At 53.6% G+C, this 26,244-nt stretch overlaps 1 protein-coding gene across 1 annotated transcript in view; it reads right to left on the reverse strand.

Annotated features, from left to right (window-relative positions):
• The window catches only part of MN1 (MN1 proto-oncogene, transcriptional regulator), a 49,636-nt gene extending 30,249 nt beyond the window's left edge, over positions 1 to 19,387 (reverse strand). Inside the window, exon 1 of the mRNA XM_086348495.1 lies at positions 14,444 to 19,387. Within this exon, the coding sequence (XP_086204621.1) occupies positions 14,444 to 18,188 (3,745 nt within the window). The 5' untranslated portion in view covers positions 18,189 to 19,387. The remainder of the gene's footprint in view (positions 1 to 14,443) is intronic.
• Positions 19,388 to 26,244: the final 6,857 nt, after the last annotated feature.

Consider the following 26,244-nt stretch of genomic DNA (forward strand, 5'->3'; position numbering starts at 1 on the left):
GCGGGGGGTAGGTGGGAAGGGGTCTAACTTCTTCACTGCCAGCACCCAGACTGTTTATGGCTGGCACGGGCAAGGCGCTTAGGGGCCAGGGGCCGGCTCATTTCACAGATTCCTTCCGCGAGAAGGCTGACCATTCTTCATGTTCATCAGAAAGCTGTTCCTTTGGAGCCCAGGAGGGCTGTCAGGTGAAAGGAAAATAGCGGAGCGTTGGCATCCCAACACCAGGGACCCGGGCCTGAAACCACAGCTGCCCACACCAGGCCAGGGCCAGCCCACCAAGGGGTGCACGCGGTCTGACTGCCCCCGCCCCAGCAAGGACAGGGTCTGACAGTGAGGCCTGAGATGGCTGCTGCAGGAGCAGCGGGTTCCAGCCCCTCCCTGCTCTTGGCCATGTAACAGATACTAAGATGTGCCTGGGTGCCAGGCCCCGTGCTCAGGGCCCGACGTACAGCCTGGCGAGGCTGCCCTCCAGTCGGCCTGACTCCATAGCCCATGACAAGTCACGTGGGCTCTCCGTGACTCATTTCCTCACCCCCTGATGGGACAAACACTAGCAGCTATACCATCCTGCACTCCGAAGGGTTATACGACAGGATAATGGAAACCCCAAGCACAGAGGAGGGGGTTCTGTAAAAGCTGGGACTGGTATAGTGGTTCCTCAGTGTTGGGCAGGCTTCTAAGCATCTACTCATGTGTGTGTTAACTCAGCGAATCCTCCCTGCCCCACGAGGTACATGATAACATGTGTATCTCTTTCCCTGATAAGGAGATGGAAGCACAGAGAGGTTAAGAGACCTACCCAAGGGCACACAGGTAGGAAGTGGAGTTGCAAGTGGTCTGGTTGTAGACCCTGTGCTCTTAACCACATTATTATACAATCATAGTCCCATTTAGCTAAAATTGTCCTATTTAATCTTCACAATATTTCCATGATAAGCATTATTTTTTTTTCCTTTTTTCAACTTTATGAAGAAATCAAGCTGGGAGCCCTGAAGAGGTGATGGTCACAAAGCTCATAAGAGTCAAAGAGCCAGGCCTGAAATCTAGACCACCCATCTGGTAGGATTCAGAGCCACTGTGGCTTCTCCAAGATCAATAATTGTCTCCCATTACAACCTATACGTCCTACAGCTCTGAAAGAGGAAGGGGGACAGTGTTGCTGACAATATGTGTCACGGTGCTTCCTACAAAAGGTTTGGAAATTTCAGACTTGGAGCCTGGTTTGCACAGGCTCAGCAAAATCAGATCCTCAGCATCCAAGTGAGGGATCAAGAGGTAGTAAGGGAAGATGGAAGCCGAAATTCAGCTTGCTGTGCAGCTATGCTGTGTGACTTTGGCTGAGTTGCTTGCCCTCTCTGGGCCTTAGATCTCTCAGTTGGAAAATGTTGTGGAGAAGAGGCACAAAAAGAGAGAAGCCTTTTTCTCAGTCTTTAATTTTACCTATGCTTTCACCTTTGTGATGTTTCAATAGCGAAAATTACAAGCATGTTTTCCAGGATACCCATCTACCATGGCACTACAGCTTCAATCTCCGTCACGTCTGGACATCTGAGTTGCCAATACAAGTCTACCCAATATCTCCACATACGCACACCCTGGCAGGAAAAATTGGGTCAGCAGACAGTGGCCCATAGCAGCCAGCAAAATAAACTCTCAAAGACTTTCCACAATGATGCCGCCGCAAAGTTCTGCTGGAATGCACAAAGTAGGCCTTCTAAGAAGTTCTGAATTTCCACTCCTCCCAAAATGGCCACAGAGGCCCTGGCAGAAAGGCAGAAAGCTGACCCACAGAACCGCCCCTCAGTAGGCACCTCGGAGCTAAAAGCATCCTTTTTCACAGCTGTCACCAAAAGGGGAGCAGGCAGTGGGCACCTAGGACTCCTAGGAAGTAATGAAAAAGTCAGGGATCAAGGGACACACCAAGAGGATGATGGGAAATTCCCTGGGGCAAGAGAGGTTAAGCTTCCTACCCAGGGAAGGCAAGGGGTGAGGGGCACCAAGCACAAACAGTTCAAATCTCAAGACCAGTTTCTCTGTTCGTGGAAACTGTCCAATACCTCCAAGCCCACCCCAGGAAGAAGAAAAAAAAAAAAACGTGGGTAAACCCATCCTCTCTCCCTGTTTTCAGCCTTAACGAGGGCAGAGAGGAGAATTACCATTCCATCCTCTGCAGTATCTAACTTCAAAAATCTTGGGCGCAGAGCAGAGAAAGAAGGGGCCAACCAAAAACTGGGACACCAGTTTTTGCAGGCTTAAAAACAGATCAATTTTACTCTAAAGTTTAAAATGAAACATGCTCCTGTTTGGGAAAAGAATTTCATTAGGAGGAAAATATAATATAAAAATACCCATTTAGAAAGAATGTGCTATTAATTCTTAGCACTCTATGCAGAAGGGAAAATTGCATTTTTATCTAAATGGTTTTTCTGCATAAGCCATTTACAATATTCTTTGCCTCTCTATAATAGGCCCTGCTACCATTAGTAGTGGGACGACCGGGCTGAGGGCTGAAATCGCCCTCAAACACATTTAATACATAACCCCTGAAAATCTATTCCAACAGGGACCTCAGCAAACAGGCCCAGCACTCCTTTTTTAAGGAAGAAATAAATATTGCTGAGGGGGGTTGGGAGTGGTGTGCTGATGGGGGAGGAAGGGACAAGATGGTTTAAGTTAAAAGCAAGCACTCTGGGTCCCTTTAGCAGCATTAAAATTGCAACTGATTTTGGCTGCATGATTGCAACCATTTGACTGCCTGTGTGTGTGTGCAGTTGTGTGTGCTGGTATCCACCCCCCACACATACAAACACACACACACTCATGGGTTTCCATCAAACAAGCAAACAAGCTAGGGATGAAATTCAGGATATGAAAACAAACTATTTTTAAACACTAAAGCAAACACACCAAGATAGCAATACTGTTATTTTCCCATTAAACTAAGTTTCTCTCCATTTGAAAAGTGAGAAAAATCTAAACAATACTTCCAAACAAACTGCATAGAGCTTGGGTGTTATGGCCTCCACCAGCTTTAACAACGGAAAAATCGCCTCTGTAGAGAAGCAAAACACAGGCGGGGATGGGGCCAGCCGGCTTCGCCAACGGCCTGCCACATCCCACCCAGCGGGTCCCCCCCGACAGCAGCACGCCTGGGTGCCCAGTCGTCTCCAACTCCAGAAAGCAATACTTTTTCTTTTTTCCAAAAAAAGTTTTTTGTTTTTTTTTAAAGTCTTCCAGCTCTTTCTCTCTTGGATTCCCAAAATAACTACTTACTTAATACCAAATGTCGGGGAGCTAAATTAATTCATTAAGGAAACGCAAGGGAGGTGATGGACACCAAGCGCGGGGGCCCCCATGATTTTGCTGCCGTGAGCCAGAACGCCTCGGGCCGCTCTCTTCCGGAAAAACTCAGTCCATAAATTCCTCCTTTCAAACCAGGAGCCCAGAAATGTCATAATTGTAGCTGATACAGGTAACAGGTGTGCCCCTCTGTCCCTCCCACCCCCCCGCCACCCGCCTTCCAGACAAGCTGCTGGAAGATTTAGTGGTCTGGCCAGGGGTGTCGTAATTATCAGAAACGACTCTGGTTTTAAGGGTTAGATAAAGACCCTCTCCAAATTTAAGGCCAGACACCAATGTCCATTAGACTTTAACGGGCCCACATAAAAAAAGAAATTGTATCCTCATCTCTCCGAATGCCTGCTTCCCTAGCGCCTCGAGTTCATTTCAGGCTGGCTCAGCGCCCAAAATATTCCTGTCCGGCCCTCGTTCTGCAAAGGCAAGGACTCGGTAGAAACTGATGTGCCAGGCATTAAGCAACTGGGGAGGGGGCTCAGGAAACCCCTTTGCTCTATAATTGTTACCACCAAAACCTCTCTTTTAAAAAATAATAATAAAAGTGGAATTGTAACCTCTCGTCTAGAAGCAGAGAGACAGGGAGGCTACAGGGAGGCCGGGGAGAAAGAAGTGTGGGTGGCTGGTACCCAGAGATGCCTGGCTGAAGAGCCCAGCACCATCCAGAATGACACACGCTCCCCTCTGAGACTCAGTGTTCAGAAAGCTGTGGGCTGTTTTGCTCTGTTTTTCTTTTTCCCAGCTTTCAAGACTTATGCATACTTTTTCTTCCTTCTTTGGAAGTCAAGCCAGGCGTTCCTCTAAAAGTTACACACACTCACTCCAGCACTACTGTCTGTCCAGGGGCAGCATGGAAGGAGCCCCCAAAGAGGTTTACGATCCCTCACTCTCCTCCATGTCTGTGCTCAGCTCCCAGTCAATTAAGAATTAATGCTCAGAAACTTTCCGGGGACCAAGACACCAGTAGGAAGCGGATGTTCTCTGGCCGTCTCCGAAGCACTGGGAGGCTGAGTTTGCTGGGTTGGGCTTTTTCTCCCTCCTTCCAGACGAGGGATGTTTGGAGGGGCCTCACCCTCCCTTTCTGCCCTGGGAAGGTGGTGGGAACCTCGACTGGGGGCCTTTATTCCGTGACGGGCGAGCAGGCCCATTAGTGCATACACACACACTCTCATACACACACACACACACACACATACACGCACACATACTTCTAATCCCAGCAAAATGCTTCACACACACTGAGCACAAAATAAATGCTTATTAACTAAACTGACCCAAAATAGTGAAATGTACAAGTAAATTAATCATGCCTCTCCCGGAGGCCTAACAGGATTACAAATTCGGCAAAAATTGACCACACAGAGATCAATGAGCTTCTACTTAAAACTCAAAGGGGCCAAAACTTCATAGGAGCTGCTTCTTGGAGAAAAAAATAAATGCATTTTTTCATCTCTTATTAAGACTCCTAAGGCCTGTACGTGTGCATGTGGGTGTATGTGTGTGTGCCTGTGTGTGTACTCGAGCGGGGGGAGCGGCGGTACGGGCTTGCATGCCTGCACAGCAAGCAGAAACCAGCAAAAGGCAACCAGAGCTTTATGCCCAGACAATTTAGAAATAGTCACGGCATAAAGATCGTGAAATTGCTCCGGTTTAAAAAAAACAAAAAACAAATTTTGGTCCACAGCCTCCCTTTCTTTTCCCTCAAATATCAAACAACCACTAAAAGTTACATCACAGGGGACGAAAGTGATCAATTTGTTTTCAGCCAATTAGGTCTCACTTGCTACAGAAGTTTTAAGGGCTGCTGATGGCTGGACCGTGGGTCCCCGCCCCCACCAAATGGGAAGAAGATGAACCTCTACTGTGTCCAGCTCCTTTCCACACTAAGCTTATCTCAAGTCAGGGAAATCTTTCTCTTGCTGAATTTGTCACTTACTTGCATTTCCCTTTTTGCCTACTATTCAGAAAAAAAGGGAAAAAAAAAAATATATATATACATATTGTGTGGGGGGCCCTGTGTGCATTTTAAGACGGTGGAACCTGCCTGCGAGGTCTGTCACAGACAAGAATATCCCTAAAGAGGTTCAGTGCTGGAAGAGACGCATCAGTGGTCACTTTATGAGGTCACCAGGGAAAAGGTCACTCCTTTTTCCCACCCCCATCGTCCTTCTTTTATGGAAAGACCTGGGGGCATCTGTGAAACTTGATGCTTCGCAACAGGCCCCGTGGGACCAGGGACCGGCTCCTCTGTAGGACAAGTTGGCCACAGCCACGATACGAGGGCTCAACCAGCCCAGGGCCTGTCCAGGTCACCATCCCCACTCTCTCCCTGCCCCACGCGTCTAGCCTGGCCTCTAACTGCACAGAAAGGGGGTCTGATTACCAATAGACCCACGATGCGGTCATCAGCCCCAAGCTGGGTCCCCTACATCTATTTCCCCCATACAGCTGCGGTCATGTGAAGCCCCAGGCCCAGCAGGGGGGAGCTGAGCCAAGAACTTTCTGTCCTCTGTGAGGGCTGACACCAGCCCCCAACCCATGCCCTCAACCCCCAGCCTCGCCCAGGAGATGGTATTATAAATGACTTCGACACTTATAAATGATTTTCCATTCCTAAACCCCGTGTTGGTAAACAACATTTTAACTCTGAGGGGCACACGTTTCCCTTCTCCATCCATCCCTCAATCACTGTCCCCCGCAAAGAAAATAAGCTACATCCCAGTCTGCACCCAGTGTTCCTAACTACGGCTGGCGTTTCTCTCTCTGCCTTCCGGCTCATAGGAAAGAACAGAGTGTCCACATCAGGACTCAGGCCCTTGAATTTCAAGGACTTTTCCAACAGCCCACGCGATCCGGGTAGAACCTGCTCACTTCCCTGTGAATTCTCAACCAAGCCAGGCTTTCTCTGGAAGGCTGAGCTCTGGGGATTTCAAAGCAGGCTATGTTTTCTGCCGACTCCCCTGGCCCCTCTCTGATCGTACGATGGTCCCTCAGAAGTATTTTATTCCTGGTGGTCGTTGCCAATCACTCGACAATGCTTGTGTTCTCAGATCCAAGCGTGCCTGAAAACATTGCTTCATGGTAACTTTAAACGGTCCCATCTTTTTCACATCACACCCTGCCCTGGACTGGATGAACGGGGGCCGGGTGTGTGTGTGTGTGTGTACAAGTGCATGTACATGTATGCGCATTCCCTCTCATTGCAGGAGCTCCCAAATACAACCAGGAACACCATCACTGGGGCCCTCACCTCTGGGGCAGAGAGATTTCTTTCCCCAGTCACGCACCACATCAAGCCACCTAGGCCAAAAAGGCCCCAGCTTGCCCAACTCCAGTCAAAGTGCTGACCTGAGCTCTAAGAGCAAAGGAAACCTCCATGCCCACACCCTCTTTAAATTATCATCAGCATTGAGAAGGGGAAACTCATTTTAAATCCTCAGATCGCATCTGCGGGCCACTTAGGTCTCACAAGAGAGACAGGGCTTCTGGAGGAGGGAGGGGGAAGGCCCAGAAGGGTCTCAGCACCCAAGTTAGCCCACATCTCCTGCAAAGGCATGACAATGTTGTCTATTTCTGAGTCGCCGTGGACAGGGTTTTTGAGACATGCAGGATAAAAACAAGAGAAGGTTCCCTCCAACTTTCCAAAGGACATCCAAGTCAGTGGGCCCCAAAGATGCCTCCACAGAATGGTCTCTTTGGGTCCCTAATCCATCTTCCAACATACCTGACTCACCTAAACTGAACACCAGCACAGGTAAGTCAGACTGAGGCCCAGAAAACCAGAGATTCTCCCCCTAAGAATGGGAACCCCAGGGCCAATCACCGAAGGGTCCAAGGTTTTCCAGAGACATCAAAGATGGGAAGTAGACAGAGCCTTGGGGTCACATGGTCCATCCTACCAGCTACAGGGGAGGCGGGGCGGGCTGAGTCTGCTGGACCCCTGGGCTTTAATGATCAGAACAGAAAACCCTATTTTCCCTCTAGCATGTGAGTTTGCGTGGGGATGTTTATTGGAGGTTTCCCCCTCTTTGGAGAAAAGTCTATCCCACGTATGATGTTCCTTCTGGGATACTCAGAGAGCCAATTTATTATCGTGAATGCGCTAAGGCCTCCGAACTGTTAAATTCAACTGCCGTTATGTTTAAAGGGCATTTGGGTCCTTACGGTGATGTACATAAATCGTGAAAAGTTCCACGCACGACCGCTGTAAAGTACTCCCTCTGATCCCGCTTTGCAGGAAGTGGAGGTGATGAAACCCTGCCGACTTTCTCAGCCAAGAAGGAAAAACGAGAATGTGGGATGTTGGGACTACGATGGACACCCCCACCCCCAGGAGGAGGTACCCAGGATGGCAGTCCGAAGGGGACTTGTGGGACCAAACCGGAAAGCCATCGGGGCCCAGCAAAAGAGCCCGTTGGATTTCTCGAGTCTGGGCAGCCTCTCCATAGCCCCCCCAACCCCTGTCCTTCCTGGACAAATACCATGTTGGGAGCAGACCCTCCTCTTGCTTCCCAAACCTCAGAGGCCGCTGATTAAAATGCAAGCCAGCAAACAAAGCAAGCCTCGGCGTCCTGCAATAATTACACCCCGTGAGAATGATGGCTCGCAAACGTCCCTTCTCTGTGCAAGTATAAGAAACTGAATTCTGCTTTTCGATCCTGGTCACAAAGTGAAGTTAGGAGTTCGGGGCCCCAGATGTGCACACCCATCAGTAGCTTCCAACCCACACCCTAGAGTCACCGATAGGCCCACGAGGCTGCGTGAGGATGCGTGCTGTCATGTCACTGGAAGATGGCAAAAAATGGTCAAGGCTGCCGCGGCCCTGGGCAACCCCATCCTGCAAAACGTGGTGGGCCAGGGTTCCAGAACCATCTCTCCCTTCCGGTCCGGTTTGTGAGTTGGGGGGACCATTGGCTGAGCTGCTGTACACCAGGACACTGAAGGCAAAGCTGTGACTAATTCAAAAGCCCAGCGTCCTCTCCGCCAAGGCGTTGGTACCAAAAGATTACAATAAAGGAGAGGAATTTCCATAAATAAGAAGCAGCGTCCGCTTCCCACCACTGGGAGGGGGCATGGGGGAGGGGGTGGTGGTGGGCCCTGATTCAAAAGATTCCTCTCCCCGGCTGGAGAGAGTTCAGTTAGCTGAACTCAGCCAGAGACACCTCCACGCGCAGAACCCAGAGAGGGACGACGTGCGTCTGCTACCGAAATACTCCAGATCAAAGTCACCCACAGTCTGGGAGGCCCGGGAGGCCGAGATTTCGTAATTAGGATCTTCAAAATCCTCCTCTATTTTTAGGACGTGCGCTCATTCAGTCCTTTAGAGAATCAGAACCTGTCAGCTAAGGCCAAAGAGACTGAAGGTTTGGTTTCTCTCCCTGCTTCCCCCATTCCCACCCCCCGCCCAAACCCTACTCTGCTTTCGGAAAGCAGATTAAGGGGAAACTAAAGGAGTAACTGGATGATTTGATGGAAATATACTTGGCCATGCATATGTATATGTGCTTATGCTGGGGAGGGGTTCCTTCCCACGAGAAGGCCATGGGCCCTGCTCCCCTCCCATGGGCTGCAGACAGACCCCGACCAGACACTGCACGTCGGCCACGCTCTTTCAAGCCAGCCCCCAGACCACTTTGCCGGGCTCCAAGGTGTACCAGAAGGCGAGGAAACTTGAAAAATATCCCCCAAATGTCTCTTTTCTCAATCATGCACTCGTGTACATATCAACATCTCTGCCACTAGCAATCAAAACCCACACTAGAATCTGTCCACCCAAGACGCGCCTAAAAATAGACATCGTCCTAAAACAAACATGTTGCCTGGGCAAGTCAAAATCCTGACTTGAGTCAAAACGAGGAAGCTGGGGTTCTTCCAGCCCCTCCAGACCGAAGACATGGGTGGAACAAGCAGGGGGGCATTGAGGGAAGGATATGAGGTGACCCCACTAGTTACAGGGAATTCCCCCCATAGATTCGGGGGCCCCCTCATAGATTCAGGTCCCCTCTGATCTAAGAGGCTTGGTGCTTTCGTGTTGCAATGTGCTTGGGCGGCCTTCTTGCCCTCACACACTGCCTGGACATTTGATCCTATTACATAAAGCTATAGTTTTTCAATCTCTAAAATTAACCAAACGTAGGTAAATACAGTATTTCTTACTTGGAGTATTTATCTCTTAACAGCTTTCGGTAAAGCAGATCATTCCCTGGGCAAAGAACAAGACTCGACGTTACTGTCACTCAAGTGGAGAGAAAGGTGATTTTTGCTAAATTTTCCAGCATATGGTGGGTTCAGGAGATTCTGTGAAATCCCAAAGATAGGCTCAAGTTTGTCCTTCCAGAGTGGGAAGAATGCCCCTCCTCTAATTTCACCTGGTCCTCTCGGACTGTTTATTAAAGATGTATATTTTATATCAGCCAGAGAATCTCAAGTAACTTCTTGGCAAGGGCAGCTGTATTTTCAGGACCCATTAAGATTCTTTGTGGAAATTTAAATACCTCTGTCAGGCAAACAAAATCATATCAGGAATCATAGAATTTCATTGCTAGAAAGAGAAATTAGATTAACTAACCCTCACTCCTTTCCTAGAAATCTCAATAAAATAGAAGTACATTTCAACAGTCTCTTCCGGTCTGAGGGGCCTCACCAGAAATCTAAATGAATTTAGGTTTAAACTAAGAAAGCTAAAGAAAGCTATCCTGAGAAAAGGTCTTCCATCTACAAATACTGTATACATCAATACAGATGATAACATATAAGTGTATATTCCATATTAGAAGGCAGAACCTATTTAAAATCAAAACAGAAAAAAACCCAGTGGCAGAAACCACGACAAGTTCAATGCCGATAAGCTTCAGCCCCTTGGAAATCCTTGTCCTTTATTAATATTTAGTAGAAATGTATAATTGCAGATGTGCGTTAGGTTGGGGTTTTATGTCGGGAGGCGGGCAGAGAAGACAGGTTTATTACAACCATGAAATATTAAACAAGCACCAAAGAAGAGTAGCTGTGTGTCCCGGACTAGCCAGGGAGCAGGCAGGCCCAGACCGTCAGCTGCACAAAGGGGGCTCCTATCTGTTTACATTACCCCTGATTAACACCTGCGAAGTTTTGGGTTACATCTTCCGGAGGCTGCAAAAGTCACTCGAAGGCATGCGACCCGTGCTGGGTGATTTCTTGGGGAAATAGGACTGCAAGGCTTTGCCATCCCAAAACCAGTTGGAAGGAGCCTTAAAAATTCTCTCCATAGTGTGAGGAGTGGGGAAAATGACTTAGGGAAAAAAAAAAAAACAGCACTAGGAGTCTTCCCCCTTGCCTGCCCCCACGACTAAGGAAATTCAGCGTTCAAATCCTGCCTGCCTAGTACTACTTAGCACCGCCTTACTGAGCTCTGACTGAACACTGAGAGAAGCATGAAATTCCAAAAATTTCTCCCGCATCACTGTAAAAATATCGTACTTCCAAAAAGGGCCGGATTGCATGCAGAGCATAGACGGAGACCCCTCCCGTTTCCATGTGTGTGAAAGAGTGTTTCTAGACATCTCTGGATTTCATGATAGAGAACAGCCAACAGAGTGGAAGTTTGGTAAGGGTAAACTTATTAGGGAATAGAGTTGATTCAAGTTTTGAAGCCTATGAGGGACCTGTGGGCAGGGGCGGGGGGACATACTTTTTCAAGCTTAATATCCTTTATCTACAATCTATTAAGATTTCTCTTTCTCTCTGGGTTTTGAAATTCCTCCATAGCCAGACACCTATTACAAAGATGGGTGGATGATTTTGCAAACTAATTTCAAATTCAGGTAATCCTCACTGATTTAATAGATGTCTGAATAGGCCCAAACTCAGGCTGGTTTTTCTTTTTCCCCCTCTTTGCACAACCTCACCCTTCCGCCACCCCAACTCTGTGCAAACAGAATCTCACAAGGAAACCTACAGTCTCATGATATAAAAGTTGTTTGGCGGGTTGATTAAGAAGTCAGAGGAAGCATAATTTGCAGAGGCTCACTTGCCTGTTTGTTTGTTTTTTTTTTTTTAAAAAAAGATCATCATCACATGTGATTCTGGCCTAGACTTTGTGAGAAGTGTAACTTGCCAGTCAAGTTCCCTCCCCTCCGAAGGACATCTAAACCCCACAAGACAATATGGGCACATCCTCTCCAATCTGAGCAGGATCATTTTTGTTAAAGACCGACTAGTATTTTGTCATCGGAGGGAAGAAATTTCAGAAACGGTGTTAATATTTAATCACATTAGTACTGGCGTGTTTTATGGCGTGACAAAATAAAATATCATTACAAAGAATGGGCTTTGCCTGAGGTTGGGGGGATGGGGGCGGGTGGTGAAAGACAGTGCTTGCTGGGGTTGGAACTTAGAGAAGGTACATTCAAAGCTGCTTCATGGCTGGTGGGACCCTGGGCTTGTGTTTACAGAAAAGCAGGATGCTTTCCTTTCAATTCTTTTTTTTTTTTTTCCTCTCTTTCTACTCTGTTTTGAAGGGGTACACTTCATTCTGATTTTCAACCAGGGCACCGGGGGGCCCGTTGAAGGCTCTGTGTACCTATTTATACAACGTGCAGATGGAGCTGTGGGGTGTTATCATAATGAAAAGTTTAATCGTCCTTATTTACTACCAGTAAGGGAGCAGGAATCAGATGCAGACATCTTACAAAGCCTTAACTAGCAGTCCCAAGGCTGCAGAAGCTGTGAGTGACCTCAATTCGGGGCTTCATCTAGGAAACTGTCCTTCCTACATCACAGAGTGGAAGACAAAGGAGGTCAAGTGGGTGTCCCTGCCGAGGCTTCTAAGGCAGCCAGCCCCGCAGCCGGTCCCTGGAGGAAGTTTCCCATCTCCTGTGTGCAGGGGAGGGTTGTGTTTAGCGCACAGGGGGAAATCAACCCCGAAACTGACTAGCATCTGTTTCCAAAAAAATATTTTCCTTCGCCTGACGGTGATAATGAAACAAACAAAACAAAACATTTCTTTAATGACATTTCTTCATTCTCAGTCTGCATTTTTTTTTTCTGCAAAGGAAGATTAGTCGGGCTGAGAAGAGAACAGTGCAACACCTTGAAAAAAAAAAATCTCATTACAACCACCCAATTCCTCTGCACCTAAGGCCCTCCAAAAGACTTTCAGGCCAAGGGCTATTGGTTTTTCTTTATTAATTCTCTAAATCGGGTTTTTTTTTTTTCTTTTTGACTCTTCTCACACCATTTTGGCCAATGTGGTCTTAATTATGGGTGCGGGGGAGGGAAGGGAGAAGGGGGAGGGGGAGGGGCAGCCAGGCCAAGCCAGGTAGAAGTGACAGGGGCTGGCATTTGTGCTAACCAGCTATCGATCGGCAGGACCAAGATGTTGTGTACAAGAAAATAAAAGAGAAGGGAGGCAAAGCGACCAGGCTGCTGAGTCCAACTCCATTTTTAAAAAGGCGGGGGCCAGGGAGAAGCAGCGGAGGGTCCCAAACTAACCAATTTATGGCCTTGCCTGGGAGAAGCTTGGAGAATGCTGATGCTGGTCGCAGCGTCTGCTGTGCATGCTAAACACCCAGCTTCAAATGAGAGAGCGGCGTCCCAGGCTGGGCAGTAGGCGAACAAAGAGAAAAGCAGCAAGGCCGCATTCATGAATTAGAAAACCCAAGCGGGAAAGCTACCCGGGGAAGGGCGGTGAAAGCCCGGAGTTCTGAGCCACCCAACTCCTGCCGCACGTCCCCTCCCCCTCTCCCTCTGTCCCCATCCCCTGGTCCTAAAACCAACCGGCACCTTAAACCCTGGGTCAAAAGACGGCAGGATGCAGGATGTGGGCTGAAACTGAAGGTAGAAACTGAAGGCAGAGGAGAACCACCCTAAGAGAACGCAAGGATCAGTGGACGTATTTTTTTTAAAGACACAATTAAATCGCCAGCTACAGACTCCAAGGTAATAGCCTGGTGAGACCAAGAGGATTCAGGGAGGTTTAAAAGCAAAAGGTAGGAATGGGGTGGGTAGAAAATGATGCTACCTAAAAAGGCCCCATAAAAAAATAAAACAGATATCTACTACAGCCCAGGTCACCTTTAGGTTTAAAAAAAAAACAAACTATTATTACTTTAATGGCAATGGTGGTCCATTTTACTAACGCCCACCCCACCCACCTTAAAGGCCTCCAGGCCCAACAGGGAGGGAGTGCTTAGAATGCAAAGGAGAACTGGGAGCCGACATCTGTCACCAAAGCCAGGCGAGATATTGACAAACTCGGGTCCTTTGTGTCTTACGAATACATATCCATATCCCCATGCACAAATGATGCCCTGGTCGACTGGTCTGGTCTCTGCCAAGTAGACCCCACCCTGACTCCCGCCCACCACTCCCCCGCCCCAACCAAATGTCATGGAGGTGCACTCTGAAAAGGCTGCCTGCCTCCTACAGCCCTGACAGGTCTCCAGTTTTTCAATGAAACTCTAATCGTTAAGAAGAGACAAAACAGCTATTCATTAGGAACGAATGTCAAATTAGGCGTTGCCTCTGAATGATGCTGCGGACACCAGAACTGGTAACTTTTTCCCCCAAAGATGCTGGCACACGCGAGGGAGCTCAAGTTGCAGGCTGGCTGACTAGGAAAAGATGGGGAGGCCTTAACACAGCTTCCCAGGTGTCCTGCCAGGAAGTGGAGGCTGGAGGGGGGCGGGAGGACGCTCGGAAACTCCTGAAAAGTGAAACAGGCCTGAACGCTGAGGGGTGAGGAGGGGTCTGAGTGTGAAAGGGAAGAGGCCTAGTCCTCAGGGCACCCAGAAACTCAGCTACAACTTGACAGGGGATGCTCTACAATAATCCCCCAATGGGTGCCACTTTTAAGTTGTTACTACTACAGCTGTGAAACTAGGATCTACCTGGCAGCACCTAGGGGGAGAGAAGGGGGTCTGCCCACGGAGCCCCTGGGGTGACCAAAGGAAGGGTACCAGCTCTGAGCTGGGCGTCAGGAAGGCCCTGTGCCCTGCCGACCTCGAGGGACCCTCCCCTTTCCTGGAGCCTTCAAGGCAGACGCGAAGGCCAGCGATGGGGGTGGGGCGCGCATCCGCCAGGTGAGAAAGGAACCGGGAACGAGCGCATATACCTTCCTTGCTGTTGGGATTCTGGGGTTTGGCCTTCTCCCAGGGCGCCAGCGTCTTGTCCTCCTCTGTGCCGTCCACCAAAGCCTTGTCAGCCGGCATGTACCAGGTGGCGCTGTGCTCTGCCATCAGCGAGTCCAGATCAATGGTGCTCATGGCGCTCTTGACCGCCTCGGAGCAGCAGCTGCCCAGCTCGCTGTCGCCATTCTGCGCGCCCGAGGCCCCGACGGCACACTCACCCTTCTTGCCACCCTTGAGCCCCAGGGGCTGGTCCTCAGAGATGCTGAACTGCTGCCTCTGCAGCTGGATCTGTGCCTGGAGGATCTCCAAGGGGTGGATCTCGTCAGGTGGCGGAGCACCGCCGCTGCTCGTCGGGGTCCGAACCTGCTCCAGGCCCGGCGTGCCGGGATGGCCCGTGCCCCCTCCGCCGTAGCTGTCAGGGGTCGAGGTAGAGGTAGACAAGATGCCCAGGCCAAGCGGGGGCGGGGGTGCCTTCGGTCCGTGTTCCCCGGTGCCCACCCCACGGGGAGGGAGTTTGGGCGAGCCTGTCACCAGAGGGCTCCTACTCGCTTTGGCCAGGGCTGGGGGGTTGTCAGAGCTGGAAGACACCTCGTCCTCGTTGGCGTAACTCGTGCTCACCTCGTCGGAGGCGAACTCGCCCACGTGCGGGGAACTACTGTCCGACTTGGCCCCACCGTCCAGGGACGCCATGAGGTCTGGCTGGTCCCCCAGGAGCAGCTCGGCCCCCTTCCCCCACGACGGCGACGTGAGCGCTTTCTCGTGAGGCGTAGGCGCCCCGCGCACCTCTCCCGAGTTTCCCCCGACGGCTGTGCCCGGCGCCTGCTGTTGCCCTGGGCTCACACCAGGCGCGCCCCCGCTGTCCGGCGCCGAAGCCGCTGAGTACTTGTCGAAGAAGGTTCCGGGGCTCACGTGACCACTGTCCCTTTTTCTGCGCCCCCGTCCCCGGCCACCGCCCCCGGGGACCGGCTTGCCGTCGTTCCCCGACGTCGATTCCAGGGTGTAGTTGGGGGAGAGGCTAGTGCCATCCCCCTGGGCGGTCGGATTGGGCGGCCCAGAGGCTTTAGAGCCGCTGCTACTGGTCCCCGACGGGCCTCCGGGCCCTGGAGCCCCAGGAGCAGTCCCTCCTGGAAAGTAATCCGAGCCCGGGTTGCCCGCCACGGCCGCGCCGTCGGTCTCGTTCTGGCTCAGTTTCCTCTTGCCCTCGGGCGGGTTCTTCTTGTTGAAGGTCACGTTGAGGTTGGGGGCCCCGAGGCTGGCGATCATGTTCTGGCAGGCTGTGGAGAGCGCAGCCAGGCAGCTCTGGCCGAACAGGTTGTCCTTGGAGCTGGGCTTGTTGAAGGAGCCCAGCGAGAGCGCGCCCAGCTTACTGGCCGAGGTGCGCTGGCTGGGCTGGAAGTCAGGCTGCGGCGGGTATGCGCCCCCGCCGCCGGCGCCGCCGCCACCGCCAGTGCTGCCACCGCCCCCGCCCGCGCTCGGGGGCGAGTTCACGCCTGGGCCGCTGTGCGGCGTGGCCTGCCGGTTTGCTGCGCCGAACGGGAAGCCAGGCTGGCCCCCGAGCGCGGGCGCCGTGAAATCAGGTGGCTGGGGCCGGCGCTCGGAGGGAGCGCTGGGCAGCCCCACCCCAGCCCCGGGCGACTGCAGCTGGCCCAGGCTGGCCAGGCTGCCCCCGAACTGCAGGCCAGGGGAGGGCAGCCCGGGCACGTGGCCCTCTCCGGGCATCCTCAGCGGCTCCTGCAGAGAGCCCCGGAACAGCACCCCCGAGCCACCGGGCGGAGGGGGCGGTGCCAGTCCTGGGTCGTGCGGGCCGCAGTCGGAGGGCAAGCCTGAACCTCCCATCCTGCGGGGCAGCAGGTCTCCGGGCGGCGGATGCGGACCTGGGAACCACGCGCTCTCCTGCGCCAAGTGCTGCGCCTGCGGCTCGAACGTGCCCAGGCGCCCGGCGCCCGCGCCGCCGCTATCGCGCTCAAAGTTCGGCTGGCCCAAGCCGCCCACTGGGCCGCTGTGTACCAGGCCACCCTGGCCCACGTCCCCGGGGTGGCCTAGCTGAGCCAGGTTGGGCTGGCGCAGCCGCTGCTGCTGATTCCGCGACGCCATCTGCTTGATCATGAGGGCCGCGTTTTGGCGTTGCTGCTGTTGCTGTTGCTGCTGCTGCTGCTGCTGTAGGGACGGGTGGTCCGGGGCCGGATGCTGCAGAGGTGGCCCCGAGGGGAAGCTGTCGGGCACAGGCGGCGTGAACTCGCCGGGCAGGCCGGAATAGGCAGAGGGCGAGAGGTGGTTGTCCAGAGCGCCATTGTGCATGCTGCCGTTCCACGAAGCGCAGCGATCCACTCCCGCGCTGCCCGGGAAGTCAAAGCGCGGCCTCTTGGCCACGTTCATGTAGGGGGGTGCGTCGAAATGCTGCAGCCGCTGGTTGGGCGCCTGCTGCATGTTGAATACAGGCTCGGAATAAGGGTGCATGCTGCGGTTCTCCAGCCGGTGGATGGGGTACTCGAATTGCGCGTGTTGGTTGGGCAGCATGGGCCCCCCGTCCTGCAGGCCGCCGCTGGGCGTGCCCGCCTCGCCCTGCTGGGGACGCGGGAGCGCGGGCGGACACGAATTTTGTCGGACTAGAAGCCCAGGCGGTGGCGGCGGCTGCTGCGGGGGCGGCTGCTGCGGGGGCGGCGGGGCCTGCTGCGGGGGCGGCTGCTGCGGGGGCGGCGGGGCCTGCTGGGGAGGCTGCATCAACGGGTGCCTGGAGCCGACTCCAGGCTCCAGCCCCACGGGCATCTTGCGGGTCCCGCCGAACCTCTCGAAGAACACGCCGTGCTGCTGCTGTTGCTGTTGCTGCTGCTGCTGCTGCTGTTGTTGTTGCTGTTGCTGGGCGTGCATTTTCGACAAGCCCACCATGCCTGCAGCTCTGGGCATGGCCGAGGCACCCGGGAAAGAGCCCCCGGGAACCTGACGACCCGCTGCATAATGAGGCAGCTGCCCCTCGGAATCAGAGGGGGAAAACATGTCGAAATGTCCCGAGGGCGGCTCGCCCGGGTAATTGTATTCCAGCGAGTCGACGGCTCCTTGATTCGCCACCCTCCGGGGCTCCAGACTATGGGAATCGGAGCCACCGGAGGCGGGCAGGCCATGGAAAGAGGCGGCTCGGTTAGGGCTCTGGTCCAGCGGCAAGCATGGGGCAGGCACGGCATGGCCCGAGGCGCCCGAACTGTGGAAGTCCGGCAGGTTCCCGGGTCGCTGCGGGCCGAAGCTCTCCGGCCCCTGGCTCTCAGCCATATGATCATAACCCTCGGTGAAGGGCGGCTGGCTGCCCAAGCCGCCGGCCGCGCCGCCGTAGCCGAGCAGGCGACCCCCGTGCAGGCACGAGGCCCCTGGATCCGGCCCGCCAAAGTTGCCCCCAAAGTGGGGGTGATGCTGGTGGGGGTGGTGGCCTCCCGGGTGGCCGTGGTGCGGCTGTTGGCCTCCAAAGAATCCGTGCACCGGCTGCGCCTGCAGCCCCCCCGCGTGCAACTCCGAGTGGCTGCGCGCGTGAAAGCCGTAAGGCTCCATGTTCATGCCCAAGATCGGGGGTTCGCCCAGCCCGCTCATGGCAGGGTCCACGGGGCCAGGGGGTCCCCCCGCGTGGAAAGCCGGGGCCTTAAAGTGGGCGTTCATGCTTAGTCCGGCCTCGTTAAAGTTCCTCTCGCCCTGGCCAGCGTTCCTGCTGTTGATCTGGGGCTCGAATTGGTCCAGCCCAAACATACTTGGCGGGGGGGCGGGGGGATCAATAGGGCATGACAGCCTGCTCTCCGCGGCGCGCCTCCGGCCAGCTACTCGTTCCGGCCCTGGCTTGGGCGCTCCCGGACGCTCAGCACCGCCGGGGCGCAGCGCGCACCGCCACCTCGCCTGGCTTGTGAAGGCTTGGGGCTATCAGCTCCTCTCCCGAATCTCTCGTTCTGCCCGACGCGGGCCTCTCACATCTTGCGGCGCCGTGGGGCCTCCAGGAGCCGTGTTGGGGGGCCCATGCCCCGGGCGGTTGGCACAGCCGCGGGTGGGTTTGCGGGGAGGGGACGGAGCTGCGGGTGACTGAAGACAAAAAGTTAAGTGGGGGGAAGGAGGCGGGAAGGAGGGAGGGAAAGCAGAGCAATCACCTTCTTAAGTCCGATCGGGTTGGATGGGGAGCCCCTGGACGCTGCCTGAAGCCTCCCGGAGTCCGTGGCGGAGCTGCTAAGGGGCCAGGCAGGGAGACCCTTCAAAGCCGTGGCTGGCGCCGGGGCACAGACCGATCGGTCCCTCCCCCCCTCCCCCCGAAGTCCCCGCGCTCCGCAGCCGGAGCCTCAGCCAAGCACGATCGGCTCGCACAGTCCCCGTCGGCCCCAGCAAGCGGCTACTGCTTCTTCAGCGGGTCGGAGGACTGGAAGCTCCGCTCGGCATCACTGGTGCCCGCCCCCGAGCCGGGAGCTCAGCGGGGCTGAGGAGGAGCGGCGGGCGCCCGAGGTTGAAACCGAGGGTTGGTGGAAGGCACGGCTCCCCTATTCCGCGGCGGGTGCGCTGCACCCCGGCGCGCCGCTTCGCGGCCACGTCCACTGCCTGCCGCTTCTGTCCTCTGCTGTTCGGTCTCTGAGTTCGCGGGGATCTCCGAGCCCCGTTCCAGGCGCGGGCGGGCAGCAGACGAGGAGTTGGGGCGCTCCAAGGCTAGGGTTCCCTGCCTCCGCGCCGAGGTGCTTCGCAAGTCGCCCTCGGACCCGGGGAGGGGGGCGTATGCGGGTTGGGGGGCCACGCTGGGCTAGCAGGCTAAGGCGTTCCGGGTGCGCTTTCGGAGCCCGGAATGGGAGGGGGCGGGGGCAGCTCTGGGGGGTCCGCGCACCCCTCTCCTGGCTGGCGGGGGGGCCCTGCTTGGGGCGTTCCGAGGGTCTCGGCTCCCCTCTCTGTGTCTGCCTCTCGCCTAGAGCCGGGAGAAGCAGCAACAAGTTTTGCATTTCAGCAATCAATTTCAGCCATTACATTTGCACCAATCAGCGCAGCCCGAGCTCCGGGCCCGGGGCGGGGCTCGCTCTTAAGGTGGTCCTGGGTGCTGACTGCTGAGGCCCCCGCCACGAACCCTGACTTCGCCTGCTCTGGGGTCCCCCGCACCGGTTAACCTCGGGGTCCGGTGCCAGCGCGCTGCGGGCGCGTCCTGGCCTCCCCGCGCACCCGGCTAGAAAGGGCGCAGGCGGAGAATGGCGGGAGCTTGGCTTTGTTCACCCCGCTTCCCATTCACCACAGTTCCCAACTCCCCACCCCCAACTGAAGCGAGACCTGCGGGGTGGCTAGGGGGCGGGGAGGCCGGCGGTTAGCGGTGCGGGGCGCTCAGACAATGGGGTCGCCAGGCAAAGATCCTGGACTCACCGCGGAAAGTCGCTTGATGTCGACTGCACTTCAGCACTGGAGCGAACCTTCGGCTCTCCACCGCTGTCTGATTACTTGTGGCACCCAAGTTAACCGGCCCTTGGAATTTCCTGGAGGTGAAAACAGACAGGGAACCCCGAAGTTAGAGATCTCCTTGAGAGATAGGGGTGCTTGACTCGCTCCTCCCTCATAGGGCGCGCACAATTGTTCCCTATCCCCGCTGTCCAGGGTTCCCGGTTCTCAGTGACCGGCTTCCATAACCACTCTGCCACTTTATGGGGGCGCGTTTCGGATGAGCTCAGCGCCAGAGCGGCGAAGCAGCTAGGAGCCCCCGAGAAGACCAACGCGCCGAGGGCCACCCTGGCCAGCCAGCGCACCCTAGTTCAGGCACTCTGGTCAAGGCCCAGGCCCTCTTCCGGCGCGAGGTTGGCCTCCTTAAGAGATCAATTAAACTGAAGAGGCCAAGGAACGGAATTGGGTTGTGATACTAAAATCAATGGGAGTAATTTAATATCTGCCCTGCTCTTTATGAAATATTTATCCCAATAATCTTAGTTAAAATGTTTAGATCTTCCTGATCCCCACTGAGGCTGCAATCTATCTTGCAATTAGAAGTTGGGAGTTAGAGGCGATGGAGGGTAGAGGAAGTGTTTATTCTGCGTGTGTGTGTGTGTGTGTGTGTGTGTGTGTGTATATTTTCCTCCCTAAAGCGTTTGTAGGGGAGGAAAGGGGAGAAGGCCTTCAATTTTCCTTGCCATAAAATAGCACGAGGTGATTTTGCTAGCAGGCCAGCATTCTTAGGAGAAGTGGAGGGAAAAGGAACTTCTTTGAAGTGCCCCTGATATCACTATTAAATCTAAATAAAATTAAGCATGGTGTATAAAAATGCCTTTTCCCCCCACAAAAGAAAGTGTTTATCGCCCAAGTCTGTCTAGCGTTTGCTAAATTGCGCATGAAATTTGAAATGAAATAAACGTTATAATAAAACCAACCCCTGAGCCCTTTTTATTTAAAAACCTCAGATTAAGCACTCCACCGTCGCAGGCAGGGAGTTAAAAAGTTACCAGGAGGAGCTGAGCAGATTCATTGCTCCCCGGAGTTACTGGTGGGAAGTCTGGGTGTTCCAGAACTGAAAATGCCAAGAAAATGGGCTCAATTTAGGGCAAGGCGAGTCAGGAAGCAGGGTCTTCAGAGACTCTGGAAGAAAATAACACCCTCCCCCCACCACCCAATAAGAATAAAAAATAAAAGCAAATGATAAAAACGTGCAACTTAGAAGTCGGAGAGCATAAGCCAGCTCAGATCCCAGGCCCTTCGTGGGACTTCCTTGTGGTGGATGTCTACAGATATATATTTTTTTCTTTTTGAAATTAAAAATGAAAATTACCCCCACCAAAAAATGGGGTCCATAAATAAGCATCCAGGAAGAAGTATTTGTACAGGGCGGTGGAGTTTTAAAAGGATTTTTCTGCAGGATCAGGTTGTTGGTCTGTGATTAAATATTGATTTTGTGTAATTAGTTTTCATGTGAACTATCCTCTTGCTGATAGCTTAGAGGTTTCAGAACTAGAAAAGAAATGGAATTGGACATGGAAATTATTACTTAGCAAAGTGACAGGAAAGTGAGGGCCGGAGAAAAGACTGAGGCTTGGCTGATTTCGGCACAAAGAAATAGAGGGCCTGGGTGGGCCTCCAGGGACCACCCCCGCAATCCCCACCCTGGGGCCCCAGGCCAGATCAGGGGAAGGGCCTCCTGAGCAAGGAAGGGGACCGGAAGAAGGAATGGCTGCCAGAAAGAGGACCCTGCATCGGTAAAGACCTGTGCAAAACCCATGACACCTGGCCACATACTTGGTCCAGAGCGGTGGCTCCTGGGCCCCCTTGTGAGGACCCTTGCGTCTCAGGGTGTCTGGAGGGAATATAGAGAGTCGGGGCCTGTCTGGAGCCCTGGGTGGGCAGGGCGGGCAGTGGGAAGAATGGCCCGCAGACCTGCACTCTGGGGAGACCCTGCTTGGACTGTGCTCTCTGCTGAGGCATGACTTCACACGGGGCTGGGCGGGGGTCCCCTGAACACCTGGGCAGGTTTCCTGTGGAATAATTCTGTGCGTTCCAGGGAGGAGGGGGCGGTGGTGTGGGAGTATTTTTCTGGGGCTGTTTCCAAGAGTTAAGTCTACAAGGTGTGTGAGTGTCTGAAAGCAGGGTGTGTTTGGGCCCGGCTGTGTTTCTGTTCAGGATGTGTGTCTGGGTCACCTTTCCCTAACACTGAAGAATGTTGTGCGGGTGTGCAGGCATGTGCCTGCGTTCGTGTCTCCGCCCAGGTGCGGATGCCCGGCGTCCGAGCGTGTCTGTGCCCACCTCTGTGTGTGCCCGCGTTGCTGTGGCTCTGTGAGTGGCCCTGTCTGTCCGCCAGCCCTTTGCTTCTCTCTGTGGACGCTTCTGTGTTTGTATACCTGTGTGTGTGTGTGCCCATGGCTGTGGGCCTTGCACCTGTGTGCCTGTATCTCTGCTCATGTAGGTCTTGTTTTCCCCACTAGTGTGAGAGCCTGTGCCCCTTTCTGTGCCCATCTGTGCCCATGGATGTGCTGGTGGGTACGCCTCCGCGGTGTGGGCGCCCCTGCGCGGGTCTGTGTGTACGCTCCGCCTGCACCGGCCCGGCGGCTTCTTTGGAACAGACACACTGCCCCCTAGCGCCCAGACGAATTCCAAGTCCCCGCCCGCTGGCGGCACACAGCCCCAAGCAACAGGAGCGGCAGGATCCAGCCTCCTCGGGCTCTTTCCCTCCTCTTCCCCTTCTTTCAGTCTTTCCCTGGAGGAGGGGCACTGGGTCAGAGGGAGCCTCCGGGGCAAGGAAAGGAGGACAGACAGCTGGACGGCGGGCCCCAGATCTGAAGGCGAATGCTCTCTGCTGCTGACAAGTAGGGAGCTGCTCGGAATGGCTCCCAGGAACTCCAGTCCTAAACTAGTGAGCACCCCCACTCCACGAGAACACAAAGCAATCGACCCTCAACACCCTTTCTGCAGTAGACACACAACCGTCACCCTCGCCAAAACCAAACAGGCCCCCAAACCAATACAGACACACACACTCACAGTCACAGACACACACACCTCCACAGGGGACACGTCTGCACACTGGCTGCAGGCTACTGGCGGCTCCCTGTGTGTGGGGCCCGGGGCTTTTTCATCCAGGGTCCCATTTCATCCTTTATAGCAACTCCTCGAAGTTAGGATTCTGAACCCATTTTACAGATGAGGCCATGGAGCCTGAGACTAATCAAATGGCTTTCCCAAAGTCAAAAGAGTGGCAGAGCTGGGATTCCAAATCCATCTGCCCTACCCTGAGGCCTGGCTCTTAACCACTACCTGCTCTATCTGTCTGTACTTGTTCAGGTAAAGTGATCAGCACAGCGCAGAAAACGCAGTAAGTGCCAAGAAATATTGACTACTTTTATCACTATTGCCATTGTGATAATCATTAATATTATTGTGATTATGATTAGTACCATTCTCAAATTAGTGTGTGTGTGTGCACACACACATTATTTTATCCTCAGCCCTCTCCTCACTAACCTCCATGCCCTTTAGAGCTGGAAACTCACAAGCATCAGAGTGGACCTGGTCTCTCTTGCAGGCAAAGTCCCCCAGGACGCCTGGAGGGCAACCTGCTTCTGCGGTCACCTCTCTCTCCTGAGTTAGTGGCAGAATGTATGTGGGCCTTGGCATTGCACACCCAAATTCAGATCTTGGCTTCACTGCTGCTGATCTGTGTGACCTTGGACAAAGTACTTTTCTCCTCTGAGCCTCAGTTTCCCCTGTTGGGAGGGGGACTCATCGCCAGTACATATGGAGCATAAGGATTGGAGACAATGTTTTAAAAGTGGTACAGAGGGTGGCAGATGGCGGGCATTCATTAGAAGGTAGCCTCTTATTACCATTAGTAACATTATCATTTCTTCTGTGTTTGGATGCAGGGAGGTAGAAAGCAGTACCAGGATGCCAGAGAAACTGGGTTTATTTGACAAATCAGTTTTGCCTCCACAGCCCGTCTGTGAGAAAAAGGATGACTCTCTTAGGTACTCACATCAAACTCTCCCATCCTCAACTGTGCTGGTGTCAAGGGAGTGCAGGCCCACCTTCTGTTCAAGGAGCACCCAGGACTGAAGTCTTTGGCGAAGGTCCGGCTATGGCCGGGATACAGGATGCAGTAGCTGGCTAGAGGTTGGAAGGGATGAGACCTCCATGTAACCATGGGCTGCCTGTTGCTAAGCAACAGCATCCCCCCTCCCTCTCTCTGTTTTTGATGCCAGCTATCTTTGGGGGTCTCTTCTCCATTGAATAAATACATATTGGGTGCCCACTGAATATCAGGGTTCAGCCTAGGAACTCAGAAGAAAACAGTGGAAGGTCTAGCCCCAACCCTCAAGCCAGATCAAAGGGAACCTAGTATTCTATGCAGAAGGGACTATGTCACAGACCATAAGGGGTAAAATGACTGTCCTAAGAAAGAGGGATAATCCGGAAGTGTTCCCAGGGATGGGTTTTGAAGGTAGAATAGGAGTTTAACAATCCAACCAGGGTGCAAAGACTTCCCAAGCAGAGGAATTAGATTAGAAGGCATGTGGGAAGTTTCAGGCAGCACTTTGTTGAGAGCAGATGAGAGAGGGGCAGGATCTGAAGCTCAAGAGGTCAGCAGGACCCAAGATCAGGAGGGCCACATAAGCAGATAGGGAATTTTGGACATTATTCTGGGGAACCAGCCATGAAAGGGTTTTAAGCAAAGCCAAGTGACACAGAGGTGAGTTTTAAAAGGACCTTGGAGACCTCAGAGTCTCCCTCTTCTTTGCCTTTCAAGGTGACTCCAGAAGCCATCTTCATTGGTTTCCCTGGAAACAAGGTCTGGGAGACTTAAAGTTTCAAGTTTGTCCCCAAGGAACCAGCACAGATCAAGGCAACACACGCTGACTCTCCCATCCCAGGGTTGGTTGAGTGAACAAGGGTCTCCTCTGGCCCCAGCATCACGGACAGATAGATGCTGCTTCCCACTGAGTAAGTCTTCCCACCCTCAGCGGGGGGAGGGGAGGCCAGGGAGCGTTTACAAAAGAGGCGTCCTAGGTTCAAAGCCCAGCTCACCACACCCTAACCACATGACTGTGAGCAAGACGTGGACTGGAGCTCCTCTTTCTGGATTTCCCAGTGTCCTGGGGTGTCTGGGGGCTAAAAGTGTGGGAAAATACCCAGCCTACACTCTGTAACCTTTTTATATAGACTAGATATTACCACTGCTGCTGCTGCTGCTAAGTCGCTTTAGTCGTGTCCGACTCTGTGCGACCCCATAGACCGCAACCCACAAGGCTCCCCCATCCCTGGGATTCTCCAGGCAAGAACACTGGAGTGGGCTGCCATTTCCTTCTCCAATATTACCACAGTCTATCATATATTCTATTATTCTATATATTATTCTAATATATATATGAATATATTCATATATTCTATTATAAGCTTATGCTACCGTGGTGGCTCAGACGGTAAAGAATCTGCCTTCAATGCAGGAGACCCAGGTTTGATCCCTGCATCAGAGAGATCCCCTGGAGAAAGGAATGGCAACCTACTCCAGTATTCTTGCCTGGAGAATTCCGTGGACAGAGGAGCCTGGTGGGCTATAGTCCATGGGGCTGCAAAAGAGTCAGACCGGACCGAGCGACTAACACACACTCACACGCTGTGGGTAGGTTCTGTTGTTGTTTAGTCGCTGAGTTGTGTATAACTCTCTTGTAGCCCATGGACTGTAGCCCCACCAGGTTCCTCTGTCCATGGGATTTCCAGGCAAGAATCCTGGAGTGGGTTGACGTTTCCTCCTCCAGGGGATCTTCCGACCCAGGGATCGAACCACATCTCCTGCTTGGCAGGTAGGTTCTTTACCATCTGAGCCTCCGGGGAAGCAGGTTCTGTTAGTTTTCCCATTTTATAAAGGAGGAAACTAAGGTACAGAGAGATGAAGGGACTTGACCCGGGGTCATCTGGCAAACGAGAGGCAGAGAACCAGACCCGCAGTGACCCCCACCATCGGCCTGCAAACCAGGCTGCAGTCTGTACAAATGTGGGCCAGGTCTGAGTCTCAGAGGCAGGGGCTGGGGAGGGGCATGGGCAGGGCCTGAGAGACTCCCACTCCCCTGGATGCGCCCAGCCTAAGGTGGGGTCTCCTCCCTCTCTGCTCCTTCCTGCACCTTCCTGCTTCCAGGAGGCCCCCCGGAACCTGACACAGGGTCTCAGTATGGCGAAGCCATTGCCCTTTCCCATGAACAATAACTGGATCGGAAGTGGCTGGGAAGGGCCACGTGCACAGGAAGAGAGCTCTGGCCACCATGAGGCATTTCGGCTCCCTAGCATCGAACCCTCCCTGGCAACCCAGTCTTCCCTCTGACACACTCCC

The sequence above is a fragment of the Bos grunniens genome, chromosome 17 (assembly GCF_055505025.1).
Source record: "Bos grunniens cultivar Pamir isolate PY7600 chromosome 17, Bosgru_T2T1.0, whole genome shotgun sequence".
NCBI classification, from domain to species: Eukaryota; Metazoa; Chordata; class Mammalia; order Artiodactyla; family Bovidae; genus Bos; species Bos grunniens.